We start from the raw sequence: 22,006 nt of genomic DNA on the forward strand, positions 1-22,006 counted from the left end.
TACCGAAATGTGATTTGCTGGGTTAAATTGCAATTAACACTACATTTTAGGTTTTCACTTCTAAGATTTCAGTGATGCGAGTTCATTTGATTGACCCTGTATTGTAAGTGGTTTCTATCATTACTCTTGAACAAAATTCAAGTTGCTGTTCAGTTTGAGAGGGTATAACCAACATTACAAGGGCTCTCTCCATTAGTAGTGATCCCAAAGATAAAGAATATGTAAAATTCTTATATTTAGTAGACAGTGGAACGTCCTTTATTCTTTTTATCCAGAAACCTCAATTAAATGCTTTATAGCTGCTCATATTTTGCCCTTATTTCTTTACAGAAGACTGTCTCGGTTCATCTTTATTGTAGGATGTCATACTTTAGTGGCTTCATTCAGATGCTGTCATCACGTTTTAAGGGCTGAGGCCAGGACTTTGACTTGGACATTCTAATGTACAGAATTAGAAGGTTTTTTTTCTCCATGGTATCTCCTATTGGCCAACTGTCCGTAGTGACCAACCGTTCACCAGGCCACCAGCTGCTGTGACCACAGTTATACAACCCACCAGTTTAGCCTCCAGTGGAACTACTCTCTCTAACACTTCATGTGAGTTTTGTGAATTTAGTGAGAAAATATATCACTCTTGGCCTTCTGGACATCCTACATACATCACTGACTGTGAGTGGGAGTGATAGCCTAACCAATGCTTTCAGCTCTATGCTGGGGCTCTTCACTGAGTCACTATAAGTTGCTACAAGGTAAAATATATGATAGTGTGTCTTCTACAAGCCTGTGTGTAATCTAGAACAGCCAAAAATCTAAGAAATTAGTATTATCTTGAAGTTATTTTCCTTGTTTTGATATTTATGGCCAGAACCGAGGACCTAGCTCCAATAGTCATGGTTTGCCACTGCTAAAGAGAAGATTTAATAGGTTGTTAATTCTTTTAATATTTTTTCCAACAGTGACCTTGATCGTTTAAACAATTTGTTCAATAATGGCAATTTCAGTGTGTGTTTGTGTGTGTGAAAGATCTCTTTATTTATTATGATTTCAATGAAGATGTTTCTCAGTTCACAGTTTAGAGCCCATTCAGAAATACAAATAATTCCACAAGTCTTCATGTAGTTTCTCTCACAACTGTAAACAGCAAAGCTATAATATTAAGTAAAATGATGCAAAAAATCATTTTACTTAATCTTATAAGGCCCTATGTTATTTGTGTCTCTATATAAAAAATACAGACAAAGAATACTGTAATATCAAGGATAAGATGAGATAAGATAAAAGAAAGTTTGTGTTGTAACATGACAGACTACTGGACCATGTTCTTCTTTTATTTACTTTTATTTCTGTGAGTAATGCGATTATGGGGCTTTGGAACTGTTTCTTGATTCATGTATGAATGGACAAGTAAAGCCGTGAGACCTGGCTTGTGTGGTCAGCTAATAATATAAACCGACTGGTTGGAATTCTACCAATGTATGTGTATCACTGGTTGTATTTGTTCAGTTTACTTTGTGTTTCAAGAGCCTGGGTCTCATTGCTGAACCCCTCCACTCTCCAGGTCGGAGTTACAGTTTGAAGCTGGACAGACTCCAAAACATTACACTCTCCAGTGTAACATCTCTATGTGATGTCAGTGCTACAGGTCTGCAGTCATTCAATTCCTTGGAGTTCTTGATCTTTGGTATTGGGACAATGCAAGATGTCCCTCTGCAGTGCCAGGCTTAAAAGTAGGGTGTGTTGCAGTGATATCCCTAGTGATGGATTTGCAAATGGCCCAGTATCGAAGGAAGTGTTCAGCTCATTTGCCCACATCCAGCTCTCTGCAACCTGTTGATTGCAGGGCAATTTATAGCCTGACACTTTCCTTATTCCGTCCCACATCTCTTTCACCTCAGCCCTATAAGCCTTCTTACAATATCTAATTCTTACCTTGAGCTGCCTCTGTATACTCCTCATACCACCCCTATCACCAGCCCTAAAAGTCCTCTTCTTCTAGTTCTGCAGGGCCTTCAGGTCTCCACTGACTCAGGGTTTGTTGTTTGCATATGTAGAGGTGAATGTAAAATAAAGATTTTGAAATTAGGTTCTTATTTTTCCCGTCAGATAATTTGGCCTACATTCCTGAACATAAAACGTGGATTGCAGCACTACAATACTGTCAGAATCATCACAAGACTTTAGTGCACATCATAAACTCTACAGTGCAGGAATTCGTCACACAGATGCTGCAGAATGATATCTATCCAAATGGCGTGTGGATTGGGCTTGAGAGGAACATGCTCTTCACGTGTGCCCCATGGATGTGGACTGGTGGACCCTACGTGAACTATTCTAAATGGAATTCTAGCTTTCCAGTGGACCCCACCAGTCAATACTGTGGCAAACTGGTTGGCAATGAAAGCAAATGGCTGGATGCTTGTTGCAGTGAGGAGCTCCCTTTCATCTGTCAGGTCAGTTTAAGCTTAAACAGCTCTCTCTTTAATAAATGATTCACCGTTTTTGTATAACTCTTGCATAACTAGTGATTTATTTACATGACAGCAGTCTGTGATGTACAGTGTTCATACTGAAAATCACTCTTTATTGTTTCTAACAGGATTAGATCACTAGGAGGAGCTACTTCACAGGAAAAAGGTCTTTAGTGAAACATTGAATTAATGTTGGATCTTCATATTAAAGTGATCAAGAATCCAGCTGGAGTGCAGAAGTAGCTCTGCTGTCTGACCTAAACAGCTGTTATGAAGTGTTTATTACACCTGATTCTGATGATCTTCATGTTGAATCTGCAGAAATAAAATACAGCTACAGCCAAATTTTCACTTAGAAACTCCATTATCACTCATACAGAAATACAACACTAAACATTAATTAATTATTTAACACTCAAATTCCTACAACTTATATCTTTCAACTACTTTTTAAAAAATATAAACCTCTTTGATATTTAAGTTTGAAGTGCACATTGTTTTCTTTTTTAACTTGTTTTATTCAAAGTCAAGTTTTCAAATTATTCTATTCAATAATTCTGTACATGTATTTCCGTCCACGTTAAAGAGTTTTTATCTGTCTACTATTGATTTTTGGAATATAACTAAATGGGAGTGTTGGGGTTCATGTGAAGGACTGTTAAACAAAATGAAAACTCTGGAATGTATATACTTTTTACTTTGAACTAAAATTACCCAAATATAAAACATTATTAACTGTTTGTGTGATTTTTTGCACCTTAATTGCAAACAGGCCTACTCAACCTTACATGCAGACAATTACTCAAATGTTATGTCTCCACAGTAATTTTCACTACAGTAGGTAGTGATTTTCCAAACAGTCCACATTATCAAAAATGATTCACAATTATGTTCAATTTCCAAATATCTATACTTTTTCCTTAAAGTTTAAATGACAAGTTGATTTGAATTCACTATTACTGTGTGTAATTCTCTGAAAGGAATTCTAGTGAAATCTGATTGCTTTACTGATTAACATAATTAATGAACTGAGCCTATTAAATCACTCCCCCACGAAATCATTTGGTATGTAGCTTGTTGAGATGAGGTGCACTATTATAATGAAAAAAATCATCTGTTTAACTGAACTGATTCATTTTTCTGCTTCATCACTGTTATCCATGCTAAACTGTCATTACAAATTACAGGCAATACAAATACATGCACACACACAAATACAGTCATAGGCAAAATTCTGAACCCAAATGTTGTGTTTTGTTGAACAAATCATTTCTTCCTGCAAATTTCAGTGCATGATTTCTGTTTATTAATTTTTTTAACATGAGCCCTATTCCAGCTGGATTAGTTTTACCTGGGGAGGTGCTATAATTTTGATTGATGATTTGATGATCCGTTTATTTCAGTATGAATCTGCAATGTCTTAGTTCTCACATGTCTATTATAAGTAATAATTCTGGAGCAAATTATCATCATAAGTAAATTAACTAGTTTCATTCAACCTAAATAAATACTTTGAATGAGCGATTTCAATCAAAGTAATGTTCTGAGTTGAATGAAACTAGTTTAATTACTTGTTACTACATGAAACAATTTTTTTAGATTGATCTGATGAGCCACTTTTACAGTGTATTGAATGAAGATGAAGGTAATAAATGCTTTCTTCAATGTCTGAATTGATCAGGAATTAATTTGTCAATTAAGCATTTGATTGTCACAAGATCCTCCACAGTTTTCTAGAATATTGTGTCTATCACAGTCACCTGTGATTTTCTTTTCTGTAGCTCCATCTTGTTGCCCATGTTTGTCTGGCTCATCTTGCTGCCTTTGTATTTACCTGTGTCTTGATCTGTTTCAGGTCTTGAGTTGATTGTTTTTGATTTCTTATGTTTCCTCATCTGTTTCTACCAACCTAGTGTCTGTGTTTATTGAATAAAATCAAAAACTTACACCGGCATATTTTGGTGACATGTCCTCATTTGTGACAGTTGCCATAGTTTTAATTCATTCGTGTTATAATGACCCCTTTTAACTCCTATGCCTCTTGAGGGACTGTTTAATCCTATATTTATAACTGTATTCAGAATATAGTTATTCATTGATATGGACAGTGCAGTGACTTTTTCCTGGGATCATAAGAGTCCTTAATTCAGGTGTTGTGACCATCGTGACTGATGTATAAGCTACAGTGGGGCAAAAAAGTATTTAGTCAGCCACTGATTGTGCAAGTCCTCCTACTTAGAAAGATGAGAGAGGTCTGTAATTTTTATCATAGGTACACTTCAACTATAAAGAGACAAAATGAGAAAAAAATCATCCAGGAAATCACTTTGTAGGATTTTTAAAGAATTTTTTCGTAAATTATGGTGGAAAATAAGTATTTGGTCACCCACAAACAAGCAAGATTTCTGGCTCTCACAGACCTGTACCTTCTTCTTTAAGAAGCTCTTCTGTCCTCCACTCGTTACCTGTATTAATGGCACCTGTTTGACCTCGTTATCTGTATAAAAGACACCTGTCCACAGCCTCAAACAGTCAGACTCCAAACTCAACCATGGCCAAGACCAAAGAGCTGTCGAAGGGCACCAGGAAGAAAATTGTAGACCTTCACCAGGCTGGAAAGAGTGAACAGTGTTAGATCAATTAAAATGTCTTATGTTGTTGAAACAAGTGAAGATTTGAGTGCAGTAGAATTAGCTTCAGTCCATGGAAACAACCATTTATGCAAAGCCTTGTGTAAATATAATTTACATGAAGCATGCCAATTCATACAGGTGTTTCCATACTGAGCCAATACAATTAAAGCATTCAGCAGCTCATGAGCTGATGGTTATCCTCATAGGTGAGGATTTGGGCCAGGCAGGAATTGCCCTGGTCATAGCTTAAATGGCTGTCATGAAATCTGCTCCCTCTTGACCACACTTAGACTCTCCCTAGCTCCACCCACTCTACCTGCATGTGATACCAGGACTTATTACTCCCTTTTTAAAAATATTGGCTTTTGCTAAGTGTCTGTGTTGCTAACCTGAGTTCTGAAACCATTTTCTTTGTGTTGTTTTCTACCTGCTTCATTTTTTATCCCATTTGTCTTTCTGGTTTTTGAATATGGATCGGCATCTGATGATACCTGACTGTGTTTTGACCCCTGCCTGTTATGACAATGAGTATTGGGCTGACTCAAATAAAGCCATTTCACACTTGCAGCTGCCATACATGCCTCTGACTTTACAGAAGTTTGGCTGAGTCTCTGGTGGCAGAGGAGAGTTCCACAGTGTCACGAGAGCTCCACAGAATGCGAGTGAAAGCACTGGCTTGTCCGCGCCTGGTCTTAAAGCTCCGCCCAGTGCTCCAGAGAGCAGTGGCCCATTGACACCTGCCCCATCATGCCACCCTAAGCTGACCACCCAAGCTGCTGCTCTTTCTGAGCTGGTTCCCTATGAGGCTTCTGTGCTGGCTCCTCCAAACTACAGTCTGATGATTTTCTTACACAAACAAACTTAATTCAACTCAGGAGTTAATTGGAGGTTAGTTGGTGTGTCAAGAGCAGTAAAATCTTCAAAATGTGGCCTCCAGGACCACAGTTTGTAACCCCTAGTGGGTCTAAAGCTACTCTTGTGCTAAGATTCTGTCTGAAACCAGAGATGTTGAAACCAACACTATTAAAAATAAGGGTGCCATAAAGGGTTCTTTGAGCAATGCCATAGAAGAACTGTTTTTTAGTTTCCAAAAGAACAATGTGTTAAAAAGACAAATGTGAGAGTTCACTCTAGAGGTCTGCACAAGGCAGGTTGACCTGCGGGTCCCACATGATCTGCTGATTTATTTTGAGGTACTGCGATCATTGTGGGTAAAAATCCAATAGGTTGCAGGTATCATGGTGGAGGGAGTGGGCTTGGACAGTTACTGGCTGCTTGTAGAAGCAAACAGGCAAGGAACAAGTGAGCTGCAAGTGTGCTGCAGAGAAAAACACATTAGCAATCACAAGCAGCAAAACACATGAAGCTATATAGCATCCAGTAAATATCTATGCACAAAATCAAACTAATTGTTTTCCATGACAATTATTTTGGCTTTTTCACCTGTGCCGCAGCCTCAGTCTCTGTTTTGGCTTTAAATTTCAGTTGTCTTCAACTGCCTATAGACGTCTTATAGAGTAATTAGCTAATAATAACACAGATTGCTGACACAGATAAAAATAATGTTAGTAGTGAAGCCAAACTGCTCCACTGTTTTTGTTTTTTTTTTTTGCCTGTGCTGCTGCCTGCTTGTCTGGCAACAGTGACGTCATGTGACATGACGCCCATTGTGGTGGCATATGTGTTCATGTCGCTTTGATTATTTTTAAATACACAATATATATACTTTTCTTTTGCAATATTGAAATGTTTATTTGTGCTGCTGGGTGTGTGGAGGTGTGATGGGTCTGGAGGCTCTGGCCTGTCATGAGGTTTGTATGGACACGTCCTACACCAGTGGAGTGGATTACAGCAAACACAGGCTGGAGTTGACAAGGACCACATGCATAGCCCAAAAATAGGTGTGTGTGGGTGGGCATGACGTGCGGTTGAAGCAGTCAGACATGGGCAAAATTGGTACAAGAATGGGCAAAATTGACACTAGATTTTGTGGATGTGATTAGTGGTTAAAGCGGGTGGGTGCAGGTATTAATAATCTGGTTCTCAGTTCCAACAATCATTTCAACAATCAGCCTGTTTACTTTACTCTTAACATAATGTCTTTGATGAACTATGTGGCCAAAATCTACAGTGGCATGCAAAAGTTTGGACACCTGTCAAAATTCTGAATAGATAAGTGAGTAGAATACAATTATTTTTGTTTTATACAATTGCAGAGTGGAAAAAAGAAAGGCATACCATGCAAGAATTTGGGCAAGAGATTTGAACTCTAAGATAACTTTTACCAAGGTCTCAGACCTTAATTAGCTTGTTAGGGCTATGGCTTGTTCACAATCATCATTAGGAAAGTCTGCAAGATGCAAATTTCAAAGCTTTATAAGTACTTTGACTTTTCAAACCTTGTCCCACAAGCAGCAGCCATGGGCTGAAAATTAAAATAACTGATCCCCACAGAGCAGGAGAAGGCTATAAGAAGATAACAAAATTTGTCAGGTAGCCGTTTCCTCAGTTCGTAATGTAATTAAGAAATGGAAGTAAACAGTAATGGTGGAGGTCAAGGAAGGTCTGGAAGACTAAGAAAACTTTCAGAGAGAACTCGTCACAGGATTGCTAGAAAGGTGAATTAAAACCTCTGTTTGACTGCAAAAGACCTGATGGTGTGATGATGCACTGTTCCACTGTGCAGTGACACCTGCACAAATATAACCTTCATGGAAAAATCACCAGATGAAAACCTTTCCTGCAACCTCACCACAAAATTCTGCATCAGATGTTTGCAAAGGAACATCTAAACAAGCCTGATGCATTTTGAAAACAACTTCTATGGAGTGATGAAGTTAAAATTAAACTTTTTGGCAAAAAAAGGGGTGCAGAACACCCCTCTGAAGAACACTTCTCCCACTGTTAAGCGAAGGGGTGGATCAATCATGCTTTTGGCCTTGCAGCCAGTGGCATGGGGAACATTTCACTGGTAGAGTGAAGAATGGATTCGATTAAATACCAGCACATTCTGGAAGCAAACAGTACACCATCTGTAGCTGAAGATGAAAAGAGGATGACTTCTGCAACAAGATAATGATCCTAAACACACCTCAAAATCCACAACGTTTGATCCTCAGGAAGCACAGCTGGAGGTTTTGCAATGGCCCTCATAGTCCCCCGACCTAAACAATGGCCCAAGAATCTCACAGTACTAGACATTTTTGCAAGGATGAATTGGTGAAAATCCAAAACAAGAACTGAAAGACTCTTGGCTGGCTATAAAAATCATTTACAAGCTGTGATACTTGCCATAGGGGGTGTTGCTAAGCACTGACCATGCACAGGGTCCAAACGATTTTCCTTTTCTGGAAACTGTAAAAGATGGAAATAATAAAGTAATCTTGCTTAGAGTACTAAGGAAAGGTGTCATTTTTAGCTTTATGCCTTTTGGAAATTAGGTCATCTTTTAATTGCACAGCTATTCATAGCAAAAGAACAGTAGCAGAAATGCTGACTAGGGGTGCCCAAACTTTTGCATGCCACTGTATATATAATATTGTATTACTGGGTGCATCAGGGACATGGTGTAGCTCTGTGTTACTTGTAGTTACTATCCTAAAATCCTCTACAGCCCAAAAACCTGTGCTCATTGAAGTGTCTCTGTGAGTGTTTGGAGGATGTTAAAAGCTGGACATTAATCAATTTTCTACAACTAATTTTGTTTTGATGAATTAAATGTCAGAGCAGTACAGGAGAATTCACTATTGATGTTCATCAGCTTGAATGAGGGCCATTGTATCATGTGTGATTTTTATCTGCAAAGCGCAGTTTACTGTACAGTAAAGTCTGGTTCTAATCGATACTTGCATAATTATGTTCCTATTTATTTCAAACTATAGTATTAACGAATATCAATCCTGATGGCCTACAAGGATGCTTGTAAATGTTAGATAAACTTGTATATCATCACTGCTGGAACAAAACCTCATATCTCCAAATGGTAACTTTACAGGAGAAGGAAAAATCATCCTTTACTGGAAGTTACTGGAAGTTAATAGAACAAGATTTCTGTTGGTCCATTCATCACGAACATGAATGTGACAAAAATGGAGGAACAAGGTTTTTGTGTCACAGTGACAATTGATATCTTTTAAGTGTTGGACATAAAAACGTTTGTTTTTGAGCACTAACACCTTCTTTTCTACTTTCTCATATATTCTTTGTTTCTTGTTACTGATCTACTCTGGTGCTTCCATTATTTAGGCACTTCATTTATCTATAGAACATTGAGCTGAATAATAAAGGCAGTGTGTTTTCCTCTAATAACAATTTGCATAGTACTGTCTCTGTGTACAGTAAATGGGAGGGCAGATTGCATTGATATAACTGTGTTCAGGGTGTAGTTTGATGAGTGTCAGCACCACATAGGGAAGAATATTATCAGTGAAAGAATTCTGGGGTTTCAAACGTTCTCTTACACAACAGGAGTGAATCACAGCGGAGATGATGTCAGGTAAGACAGTTTCAGACTGAAAATATCTGACTAGTGAATTAGTCAAACAGGAGTCTAGTGACAAACTGCTATTAAATGTTAGGCTGTCACATCTTGTTTTATGTAAAGAAACCTTTCAAAAGATGTTCCAAATGGATTGAATAAAAGCTGCATTTGTAACTCATGTGAAAGTGTTTGAGTATTCGTCAGTGCTACTCTAGTCCAGCGTGATTTAGGACCAAGCATGGACGAATGGCTTTAGTTTTAGTCATATAGTTTCTACAAAACTGAAAAGAATTTAGAAATGTAACTAAAATGTCCACCTTTTTGTGACTTAAACAAATCAAACGTACAATCAGTGAACACAGGGCATTCCAACAGCTCAGGCCCTTACAGTGGGATATTTTTTGACACAATAATCGAGGATTGTTTATAATTTATGGTGTAAGCATATTTAGTCTGCTTAGTAAGAAGTTAAAGCTTGGATCTGTGAAGACAAAACAGTGAACAACAAATATAACCATTATTTTTCTAGAATTTGTCTAGTACATTAGATACCATGTATGTCTTCAGTTGTTTGAAAACAATTCAATGATTTTACTCAAAGATTTTACTTAAAATGGAAGGTTTGAAATTGATCTAAAATGACCAAATATGGTGCTGCTCTATTTTAATACAGGCTTTACCAAGGCAGTCTTACAAACAGGATTTTCTTATGAAGGTGAAATTGCTTCTTTTTATCCTGTTGAAACATTTCTGTACAAAGAATGGGTCATAGAGGTTTTGGTTACTCTCAGCATAGGGACAGAGTCTGTTGGTGACATGTTTTGGCACTAGGCAGCACTACAATGCGATAACTGAGACGATTAGATTCTGTAAGCCACTGATCAAGTGTCCATGAATCTTACAAGGCTGAGGCGGCTACCTTAGTCATCTTAAAAAAATGATGTAGGAACAGATCACATGCAGCAGAGCTTAGTTTGTGTATAATAGTTTTAAGTTCCTGACAACTGATAAAACAAAAGTTTTTTTCAAGAAAACAATCAATGGAACTTGCCATTTAAAAGCTGTATCTATCTGTGAGGGCTACAGTCACAGAGTTACAGCAACATACAGCTGCAGAGTAGATCTATGGGTGAACTGAAGAGTCAAACTAGAAAATGCTTAGTGGTGTTAAAACATTTGCGTGTTAAACATTTATTGTGTTAAAATGTTATTAATATGTTATTAATATGTTAACTTCAACATCACTAGTCTAAATAATAAATAACAGTGTGAATCACTAAACAGTACACTAAACCGTAAGGGGAACTCCACTGATTTTGCAAAATTACTTAATCATATAATGGTTTGGATGTAAAGAAAATCATTGATTGTTATGGTGTGAAATGCGCCCGAGTCAGAATTGTTCACCACTGTAGTACTAGAAACCAGATGCCATTAGGTTTGCACTACAAATATCACTGTTTTATCTGCTATCCAAAATGACAAGTGAACTTTAAATTTTTAGAATGTTTTCTTTGGGTACGGTTTTTTCCTTACGATGCCTTGCATTTACCTCTCCGCCCTGCACACGTTTTCTGCTGTTTGGGTTGGCAGCGTTGCGTCGCACAGTTTCAGAAATACTCATAGCTTATGTGAGTAACTTCTGTTAACACAGAGGAGCTGTGATAGATCACAGTTGCACCTCGCTGATCAATGGTTGAGAATGATGGTGATTTCGGTTGTCGTGGCTAATTGTTCTAACGCAAATACCAAAGTTGAACAATTATACAAATTTGGGGTTTATAGTGACCACCAGCAAAGACTAACTTACTCAAGATCAGTGATAAAATGCACAGCGGATTTCTTCAGATGCTGGCTGCTAAAGAAAACTGCTGTTCTCTCTGTTGTATTTTTCCATCACAGAAACTGGAATCAAGGGCAGAAACGTCTGCGAATGAAATAAATTTGTCGTCGTTAGCCACTGTCCATATATCATTGTTAGCTGTTAGCTTACAGACTGTCTAAAGTGGTCCACGCAATAAAATAACTACCTTGCTGTCCGACCCCATGAACTGGTAAGCAGAGTAGTCGTTTGTTGTTGACACCACCACTTTTCATTCACGCTGGGTTGCCGGCAGGTTCAGTCTCACTCTCTCTTTTTGCCTTTTGGCTCTCTCTTCTTCATCCTTGAAGTAGCAAGCAAGCAAAGTTTATTTATATAGCGTTTTTTACAACAGGTGTTGTCACAAAGCAGCTTTAGAGAAAAATCCGGGTCCAAGCCCCCATGAGCGTCGCCAGTGGCGACAGTGGCAAGGAAAAACTCCCTAAGAGCAGGAGGAAGAAACCTTGAGAGGAACAAAGACTCAGAAGGGGAACCCATCCTCCTCTGGTCGACACCGGACAGCAGACATTGTTGGTATAAAGTATTGTAGTACAAAATGGGGGAAACAGGTGGAGCAATGGTTAATTTGATTAGTTTTAGATTATGCAGCGGCAGCAGCAGCATCGTCAGTTCATGAGGGTGAGGATTACACAGCGTTGTACAGCATGAAGCTCGATGGTGGTCAAGCTGGTCCAGGAGGCTGGTGAGCAGTGGGCACCCGATCAAGGCAGAAGAAGCTACAGCATCAGACGCACAGGATGGGCAGCTGTTCAACTCAGCAAAGAAAGGAAAACACACAGAGAGTTAGTTCTGTAAAGGGTGACTGATCACCGATCACAGTATTAACAGAGCAGCAGAGACTCCAGCAGGTCTAGTTATTACAGCCGTTTACTAAAAGGGAGAAACCAGAAGGTAACTAAGAAGCTAATTTTGCAAAATCGATGAAGTTCACCCTTAGATATAGATAAATGTAACGCGGCAGAATAACTCAGACGCTTGCGGTTAAAAAAAGAGAGTGAGGCTTTAATGTTTCAGTTGTAATCAAATATCGTGGTCCAAAAGCAGGCGAAGGTCAAATCCAGCAAAGGCAAGCAACACAAAAAGACAAACATAAGGCAAACAAAGTCCAAAGGGCAAAGGCAAAAGGGCAAAAGTCAAAAACAGCAAACAGAGTCGAAAACCGGAAAAATCACAATAGACAGAAGAATATAATGCTCAGTAGCTCTTGGGAAAAGAAGCAATACCTCGCAAGGAACTAGACTAAAAGCCCGGGCTTTATACTAAACTAATTATATGAGAACAGGTGAAATCAGTTAATACTCCGGTGACAGAGAGCGGTGATTGGAGCGAGATGGAGGGCTGAGAATCATGTGATTCCCCTGGGGGTTCTGGGAAATGGAGTCCCCAGAGACCTCAGAGCCTGAAGGATGCGTGACAATAAAAATGAATCATACAAAATCAACAGAAGATCTGAGAATATGCAAACACTGAAACGTTAAACAGTTTGTCAGGATTAAAAACACCAGTTTAAATAAGTGACGTACAAATTATTTACTGTCTGTTAATGACATTTCAGGTTTGTAATAAACATTTATTAGCAGAATGTGTCTGATTTGTAAATGGCTGTCAAATGAATAAGTAAAGCTATAAATTAATTTTCTTTTTATTTTTTGTAGCCCTTCTGTTCTACTTCATTGTATGTTTAGGTAAGTAAGCGTAAACACCAACGCTCAGACCTGTTTTGACACACAGCCGAGTATTTGAGATGTTATATTGGAAAACTGGGAAAACAAACAGCTGCAGTGTGTATGTATGTATATTTTTGGTATTGCTGGAGAAGAAAAGACTTAGATTAAATAAACATTGCTGGAGTCTACATTGATGAATATTACATTAACTCCTTAAATAGCCAGGGCACAAAGTTGTATCCCATACTTATTTAACCTAAGAATAGCTCAGATATTCTTTTGCATCAATGTCCCAGTAGTTACTGAATAAAAAGTCTTCCCATCTTCCCATAAATATGTTAATTAATGAATACAAATTATTTGATTTGTAGCTTTATTTTTTCTCATTTGAGTGTTAAAGTCAGAAAATGCAAATTTCAGATTTGAGAGATCTGCATTTAGTTCCATCACATCCTGATTCTGCATCTCTTCTATTCAGCAGGTGGAGCTCAGTTAGACACAAACAAGATTCAAGGTAAATTATGTCTCTAAAAGTTCAGCTGTATTTGTATTTTATTTTTTGTTTACGATCATTTGTTTTTATTCTGTAACAGAAACAACAGCAACATATCACATACCATCACAACAGAAATCACATTCAGTCCAGTCTTTTCAGGTCAGTTTCAGAATAATTTACTGATTAATTATTACAGATTAGAGATTTTACTTTGCTTCACAGCACTTTTGCTTTTCTTTTACTGATGTAACAAAAGAATATTCAGTCACAATCAATAAATAAATAATTACTTCATTCAGTTACACATAAGATATATAAGAAGATACATTTACAATGTCTTATTCTCAATATGCATAATCTAACAATTACGCACACACACACACACACACACACACACACACACACACACACACACACACATTCTCTAAGCTGATTGTCCTTCTGGGTTGCGGGGATTTAACAATTACATTTTCTTTTTAACCAATCGGACATTACATTATAATATCCATTTGGTTAAAAAACAGTACATTATAGTCCTAAATTCAGATAAATTAAAAGAAACAAATGCATTAGAAAATGTACTGCATTATGGAAAAAAATGTGTCATACACTGATTTGGGTTCTCTGTTATGACTAAATCTCCAGGTAATTTATGGATCTAGAACGTTAGCTTTATTTATATATTTGTGCTTCTGAATCTTTTCTTCAGCTATGATGATAATATTCATTAGTGATTTAGCAGTGCATGCTGCAGTACAGTAACTATATGAAAATTACAGTCACTATACATTACAGTCACTACATGAACATTACAGTAACTACATACATCAGGAACATTACAGTCACCAAATGTCACTGTCACTACTTTAATGTACATGTAGTGTAAATGTGTATGTTCATATTCATAAACAGTACAGTAACAGTCTTACAGTTACATAATCATTTTGAACCATTCATTAAAAACATTCAGTTTAAACTTCATTCATCATCTCATTGATTCAAATGTGTTTATGGAATAAAAAGCATAAGATACTAAATGCACAGGCAAACATGTTCAATGGATAATCTAATTACATTTATTATTATACAAAAATGATCTACTTATGAAATATTAGTGAATAGTTTATGAAACCTATGCACAGGTTCATGTATTTAGGGAGCATTAATGAACACAGTATGGAGATCTTTCAAATACCACCTGCTTAGACTCATATCTGTTCCCTGAAAGTGGAAATTTTAAATATTGAATATTATTATGCATTTATTTTTTCAAAATTTGAATTAATTATTACAAAATTTGCTTTCCATATATTGAAATTTTATAATTTACTTTTTATTCATTAACAAACATATATAATAAATGTTACAAATAATTATACATCTGTTTAGAAGAGTTAGTGTACTGTTCATGAATATGCCATAAAAGCTTTGTGTACATGTAGTTACTGAATAATATGTTAAGAATCTCCTTAAATTTTAACCTCCCTCTTAATGACGTTACCAGGTCCCTCATTTTAATGCAAGCTGGCAGAACCTATAAGCATTCATTTTAAGAAAGTGGGAATGATGAAATGAAATAAATGTAATTCATATTTATAAGAAACATATTAATCAAACAAACAAACTTTCAAACAAATCCAGTTAGCAGTCCAGAAAAATCCCCTACCAACTCCTCACCCTGCCCTGCGATGGACTGGCGACCTGTCCAGGGTGTTTTCCTGCCTTCTGCCCAATGACGGCTGGGATAGGCTCCAGCAGCCCCTGCGACACAGAAGGATACGCGGCTTAGGAAATGTGTGTGTGTGTGTGTGTTATATGTAGTAATACATTACATTAACTCAGTTATGTGCCCTTTTTGAAATTTAAATGAATGAGAATATAAAAACTAAAAAAGTCATTTTTTTCTCAACATGTAAATTTCAGAATAATGCTATACAATATTCTATGATGGAAGAATTATATATATATATATATATATATATATATATATATATTATGATCTGAATTCTTCTATTTTTCATCAGATTCATATTCAGACAAGACCTACTATCTTATGAAGAAGACAAACAATTGGGCAGATGCTAAGAGGCACTGTGAGCGACACTACAAAGACCTGGCCATTATCTATAATCAGGGAGACTGGCAAAAAGCATTAGCGGCTCTAAATTCATTACCAAATGAAGTGTGGATTGGACTTCATAAAGATCCAAAGTTGAAGTGGTCAAATGGAGAGGACTTCATGTACTTTAACTGGGCTGCAGGCTGGGACACATCATCTGGACATGATTGTGTTTACTCAGTCTCAGGAAAATGGTGGACAGAAAACTGTTTAGGCCCATTGGCTGCATATATGTGTCAGAAAGGTAATATCATAATTAAGCTGCGTTCTGAGAAAATGATTTTAGCATTAACATTGAACAACGATACTATTTGATTTAATAATGCAGAGATAATGCTATATACATTCCTTCATAAAATGAATTCCCTAAAAAAGAAATGAAAATTTCAGTTGTACTGAAGCATGGTTCTATGTTTTGTAGTGACAAACATGGTTGGGATAATGAGAAAGACATACACACCTAACAAAGTGACTGAAACATGGGACAGTGCTCAAAAAGCCTGTAATGAACAGAATGGTGAACTAGCAAGTGTCACCAATAAACAAGATCAAGAAGAGTTTGATAAAATTGCTCCAAATAACACAAACATCTGGATTGGACTGAAGAGAGATAATGATGTGTGGAAGTGGTCCAGTGAGGAACCATTTCAGAACTGGGCTACTAATGATTTCTCCTCCATGAAGAACTGCACTAAACTGTCTGGAGATAAAAAATTGACTCCTGAAGATTTTTCAAAAAAAAAAAATGGTTCCTCTGCTACACAGGTGAGCTCATATGTTAAACGACTCATATTTCAGTGCAGTTTTATCTCTTAATTTTACAGAAAAGACTGAAATGACTTAAACCCAGTGTCTTTAATCCTGTGTTTCCACAGCGACTCCAGCCCTTACTACACAGTCCACCAGTTCCAGCAAGACCACCAAAGTGACACAGCCCACCAGTTCAGCCTCCAGTGGAACTACTCTCTCTAACATACCTTCATGTGAGTCAGCGCTGAAGTGCTGAAAGAAGAGTCTTTTTGCATTATTTTATAGTTCAATTTGTGGTCTGAATATGATGTGATTCAGTAATAATTTGTACTTTTCCATCAGATATTTTTGATTGTTTTTTGGAAATCATGTTTCAAAACAAGCCAATCTAGGTTTATTTTACTTATTTAATTTAACACTTCTAGTGTTTTTTAATTCGCCTGTTCCCCCATGTTTTTTTGTTGTGCGCACATATTATAGAGTATAGCAAAAGTAGTTTGGCTCCTTTCTGTTGGAGTTTGAGTAAAACAGAGAGAGGAGAGCTGAGGTAGTGATCAAGGAGGAGATTGCTATTCATAACCACACCTACCCTTTGTGGATAAGATGAGGGAACCCCTGCTACGGGTTGTATGTAGAGTGAAATGCCATGTTGGCTTGTTGATCCAGCATTGGCTGGCTGCTCACTCACTATAGTGGATCTACAAATATGTTACAGCTTACTGTAAGGTTTTACAGAGGTATCCTGGGCATAGTTACAGTTCCTAGGCTGTGACGGACCGACAGTGTGAACCAACCACCCTGAGGCAGGCTAGTGATGCAGCTCTAGTTGGTTAAGAATACATTTATTTTCAAGGACCTTCCAGAATTTTGATTTTGAGACATGCAGTGGTCCAAGGGGTTAATCAGGGGCTCGCTGACCCCCCAAGACCTCCTGTATTTTGATTGATTTGAAGATCCATGTTTTAAATAAATTTGTCATGTTGTGTAATCTAGCCTCTTTTGAGTTTCTGATCCCAGATATCCTGGCACTCTGCTGTATAATTTCCTGATACAACTTGGAATCAATTCTACTGACTGAAGTTTGCATAGCAGTTCCACATGATTATACTCTCTCAACCATTCTAAACTCTTAATGCATAAAGTCAAATGTGTTTTTTTTTGTGTTGCTATACAGTGTCTACACATTACAGAACATGTAGACATCTTGCCTTCCTTATTATGGAAAACTCATGAACATACATTTTGCAAGAGGTGCAAGCAGCTTCTCAGCTGTTATTCTAGGGTTCCTTGCCATTTGAGAATTCTTCAGTACACCTGAGCACTGGATTTTGTAGAATGCCCACTCCTGAAGTGCAGTGGAGCACCTTCAGGGCCTTCTAGACTTTCAGAGAAGAGGAAGAGGAATCACCCAATCAAGTTTTGATTTCTAAAGAGTCTGAGAAAAAATCACCCTAGGTCTTCTGGACATCCTAGATAGTTTTAATAGGAGAGGTAGCCTAACAAACAGCATCCTGTGACCACTGATGAAGGACTAGAGGATGTCAAGCACAAACTGTGCAGTAACAGATGAGCTACTGTCTCTGACTTTACATCTACAAGGTGGACCAACAAGGTAGGAGTGTCTAATAGAGTGGACAGCGAGTGGACACAGTTTGAAAAAACTACAGCAGCACTGCTGTGCCTGATCCACTCATAGTCGCAAACCACTATGTCAGTGTCACTGCAGTGCTGAGTATGATCCACCATCCAAATTACACCTGCTCTGTGGTGGTCCTGTGGGAGTACTGAAGAACAGGTTGAAAGGGGGCTAACAAAGTATGTAGAGTAACAGAAGGACTACGGTCTGTAATTGTAAAACTACAGAGTGCAAATATATGGTAAGTGGAGCTGATAAAATGGACAGAGAATGTAGGTGTACTTAATAAAGTAATAGTAATAAAGTAATTTGTAAAGAATACAAAGTGCTCACATACTTTTCACAATTGTAAACAGCAAAATTGAAGGATTAAGTAAGTTAATGTGATCTACAGAGTTAGGTATACAAAATCACTTCTATGAAATGATAGTATATTCTACTAGTATATACTACTAGTATATGAATATGTAATTCAGCTTCAACTGTAAGGACACTATAGGCCCCTTGTAATTTCTGCTTCTATGACTCATGAAAAACACACAGCCTACTGTGGTAATATCTAAAGGTTTTAATTTGCCAACCTAAATAAATTTTTAAAGTTTAATTCTTATTTCTCCTGTCAGATAAGCACTACAACACTGTCAGAATCGTCACAAGACTTTGGTGCACATCATAAACTCAACAGTCACACAGATGCTGCAGAATAAGTTCTATCCAGATGGCGTGTGGATTGGGCTTGAGAGGAACATGCTCTTCCCATGTGCCCCTTGGCTGTGGACTGGTGGACCCTACGTGAACTATTCTGAATGGCATTCTAGCTTTCCAGTGGACCCCACCAGTCAATACTGTGGCAAACTGGTTGGCAAGGAAAGCAAATGGCTGGATGCTTGTTGCAGTGAGGAGCTCCCTTTCATCTGTCAGGTCAGTTTGAGCTTAAACAGCTCTCTCTTTAATAAAAGACCATTGTTGTTCAGTCACATGACTAGTGATTTATTTACATGACAGCAGTCTGTGATGAACAGTGTTCATAATGAAAATCACTCTTTATTGTTTCTAACAGGATTAGATCACTAGGAGGAGCTACTTCACAGGAAAAAGGTCTTTAGTAAAACGTTGAATTAATGTTGGATCTTCATATTAAAGTGATCAAGAATCCAAGTGCACTTCTGTTGAGCTGTGTAATACGCAGGATTACAAAACTTAATGTCAAGACAGATAAAATACAGCTAGAGTCAGACTTTTCACTTAGAAATTCAATCAATAATCTGTCTTACAGAAATACAGCTTTGAATATTAATTAATTATTAATTAATTCATTTATATCATTTGCTTCTTTTAAAAAGTTATCAACCTGCTTTAAATGCTTGAAATATATATTGTTTTAAACTGTTTGCTTTTAACTTGTTCAACTCAACTTTTAATTTTTTTATTCAAAGGTTATTCTAGACAATTATTTATTTGGATTTAATGTACTTTTTCTCTGTTCCATGCCTTCTACTGATCAGTGCTATACAGATCTTGTGAATTTTTTTAGTTTTTGGGACAATTAAAGTGGTGTGTGAATAAGTATGTTATGTGCTGATGAATCTCTTTGTTTCTCTCTTAAACAAAACCTGTCATTACATTTTTTGTGTGATGTTTTTGCACTAAAATTGCATAAAGGCCTATTTAAATAATGTTAAACACAGAAAATTACTCAGTTAAATGAAAATATTACTGTCTTCACAGTTATTGTCCAGAGTAAAACACTGTAGTGGATACAATGATTTTCAAAAGTGAGCTACATAATCAAAATAAAAAATTATGTTAAATCTCCAAACATCTGATACTTTTCCTTAAAGTTTAAATGGCAAAAGTATAGATAAAAGTATAGATTTATAGCCAACATTTACCTTACAGTTGGCTAGGTTATTCACTGAGGACTGGCTTTGTGCAGAAGCACCAGTAGCATAACTAGGATCTTATTGCCCCAGTGCCAAAACCAGTTAATGGGCCTCCCACTATACAAAAATGACTTTCAATTCATGAAAAATGACAATGTAATTTGCATGTTATGTCTCAAATGAGTTGATGCACTCAAGGTATGCCACTTTAGAATTGAGTGTATTTGGTTTGGTATATAACATTGGAATCAATACAAATACAGTTAAAATAATGTGTTGTTTGTCAGTGAAGTTATTTATTATGTAGGTTATATGAACACAGTTAGAAGAAAACAGGTTTGTTTCCTGACTTCTTATTGCACTCTAGCCATCACATGGATTTGTTCAATTTGGTCCATTAATTCCACATGATTAAAGACAGTTCCTGGTTTCTGTTTGTGTCAAATCAGTTGTAAGATGAATACAATGTTATGCTACAATGTTAAACGTGAGACTGAATAAAGAAAACGTACCCACAAATAAATGTAAACCTGCATACAAATTACAAAACGTACACTCAAAATAATTTTTTTACACTCAAAACAATTTTTATTTTTACCCTCATCCCCTAGTGCTATACAGGCAGAAAAAAGAAATAATGTGGACACGTTTTCTGTTTTTTTTTAACCATTTTACTCTTGAGGGCTTCCGTAGTTCTGTGTTCTGCTTATGTTGCACAATTCTGTAAGTTTGCTTGTAATCAAGACATTTCCTGAAGCCAAAAACAGATGGTTCAGTTCTGACTGCAGTAAGGACTGTAAGGTAGGTAACAAAGCAGATAGCCAACAGGTTACTAGGCTCCTTCAAAAATATTAAATAATAACTGAGTAATAATATTCAATTTTCAGTTTAAATCTTTCCTGTAAAACTGCAACATATATAGTTGTGTATGGTCAAATCGTAAAATGATTGTATGCAAATTTCTCCAGTGTTTTTGTTTTTTTAATTTGTCATCTGTATCTGTATGATCAGACTCCTTTCTGGTAGAAGTGCAGGTAAAGGATGTACTTTCAGAAACGTCCACTGGACAGTCCATCCATTATGTAGTGTTTAGCTATACTGTCATGTTTGTGATGAGATATTCCACTTACTTCATCTTTTTCATTTCACACTGAGGCCCAGATACAGCCATGTGCCAGTCACACCATTACTTAGCAATGTTTAATGCAGTTCAATAACTTTTTAAGTAGTCTTTCTTCATTTAGTTTACACCACTGACTAAATGCTCATTTCACTTGCTCTGCTATGAGGATTCTAATGATATGTTAGCACCATGGTAACAGTGGTGCATGTCAGCATTTCATGGCAGCTGGAGATAAAATAAAGTTAAATGATGCGTGAATAGTATGGTGTTAAAACAACTGAAGATTTGAGTGCAGTAGAGTCGCTTCAGAGTGTGGAAACAAACGCCTGCTCACTGGTGCATTATTTACATTTCATTTGCAAATCCATGAATGGCCTTGTATGAATATAATTTGCATGAAGCATGCTAATTCATACAGGTTTTCCATACTGAGCTAATACAATTAAAGCATTCAGCAGCTCATAAGCTAATGGTCATCCTCATAAGTGAGGATTTGGGTCAGGCAGGAATTGCACTGGCCTGAGCTTAAATAGCATGATGTTAACATGATTAACAAAATGTCTTGGCTTTATTTATGACAGTAGAATGATGGGATTGTGTAGTCTGATTATGTTTCTACAACACTGGCTGCTTGAGTTACATTATTGTAGTGTATGAGGTGGATTCTCCTGCACTAGTCACTATATTTTCTATTGTTGGAGCAGCAGTTATTAACAGTATCAATAGTATAAAATAAAAGTCTTTAAATTATATGTATACTCCTTTAGAACTGGTTTATTAGTGTGCATGAAAAGTAAACATGTCCCTTTTTAGAAAGGATTGCTGTGTACACAATTAATAGTATTGTCATGATCTTCTAGTTTTTACTG

General features: G+C 36.9%; 2 protein-coding genes across 2 annotated transcripts in view; both read left to right on the plus strand.

Moving 5' to 3' along the window:
* Window positions 1–3,196, plus strand: part of LOC118803091 (mucin-5AC-like) — a 62,108-nt gene extending 58,912 nt beyond the window's left edge. Inside the window, exons 22-23 of the mRNA XM_036563596.1 lie at window positions 2,104–2,450; window positions 2,597–3,196. Of these exons, the coding sequence (XP_036419489.1) occupies window positions 2,104–2,450; window positions 2,597–2,602 (353 nt within the window). The 3' untranslated portion in view covers window positions 2,603–3,196. The remainder of the gene's footprint in view (window positions 1–2,103; window positions 2,451–2,596) is intronic.
* Window positions 3,197–9,491: 6,295 nt separating this feature from the next.
* Window positions 9,492–16,922, plus strand: LOC118803090 (putative C-type lectin domain family 20 member A). The gene is made up of 7 exons (XM_036563594.1): window positions 9,492–9,596; window positions 13,119–13,148; window positions 13,609–13,644; window positions 13,724–13,785; window positions 15,651–15,989; window positions 16,167–16,510; window positions 16,621–16,922. The coding sequence occupies exons 2-7, from the start codon at window positions 13,141–13,143 to the stop codon at window positions 16,672–16,674; spliced, it is 843 nt and encodes a 280-aa protein (XP_036419487.1). The 5' UTR covers window positions 9,492–9,596; window positions 13,119–13,140; the 3' UTR covers window positions 16,675–16,922.
* Window positions 16,923–22,006: the final 5,084 nt, after the last annotated feature.

Source organism: Colossoma macropomum, unplaced genomic scaffold (assembly GCF_904425465.1).
Source record: "Colossoma macropomum unplaced genomic scaffold, Colossoma_macropomum, whole genome shotgun sequence".
NCBI classification, from domain to species: Eukaryota; Metazoa; Chordata; class Actinopteri; order Characiformes; family Serrasalmidae; genus Colossoma; species Colossoma macropomum.

Excerpts from the sequence above, each read along its gene's own strand:
- LOC118803090 (XM_036563594.1), top strand. Across the intron at positions 13,645-13,723 it reads AGACACAAACAAGATTCAAG|AAACAACAGCAACATATCAC; the intron begins GTAAATTATGTC and ends ATTCTGTAACAG. Across the intron at positions 13,786-15,650 it reads ATTCAGTCCAGTCTTTTCAG|ATTCATATTCAGACAAGACC; the intron begins GTCAGTTTCAGA and ends ATTTTTCATCAG.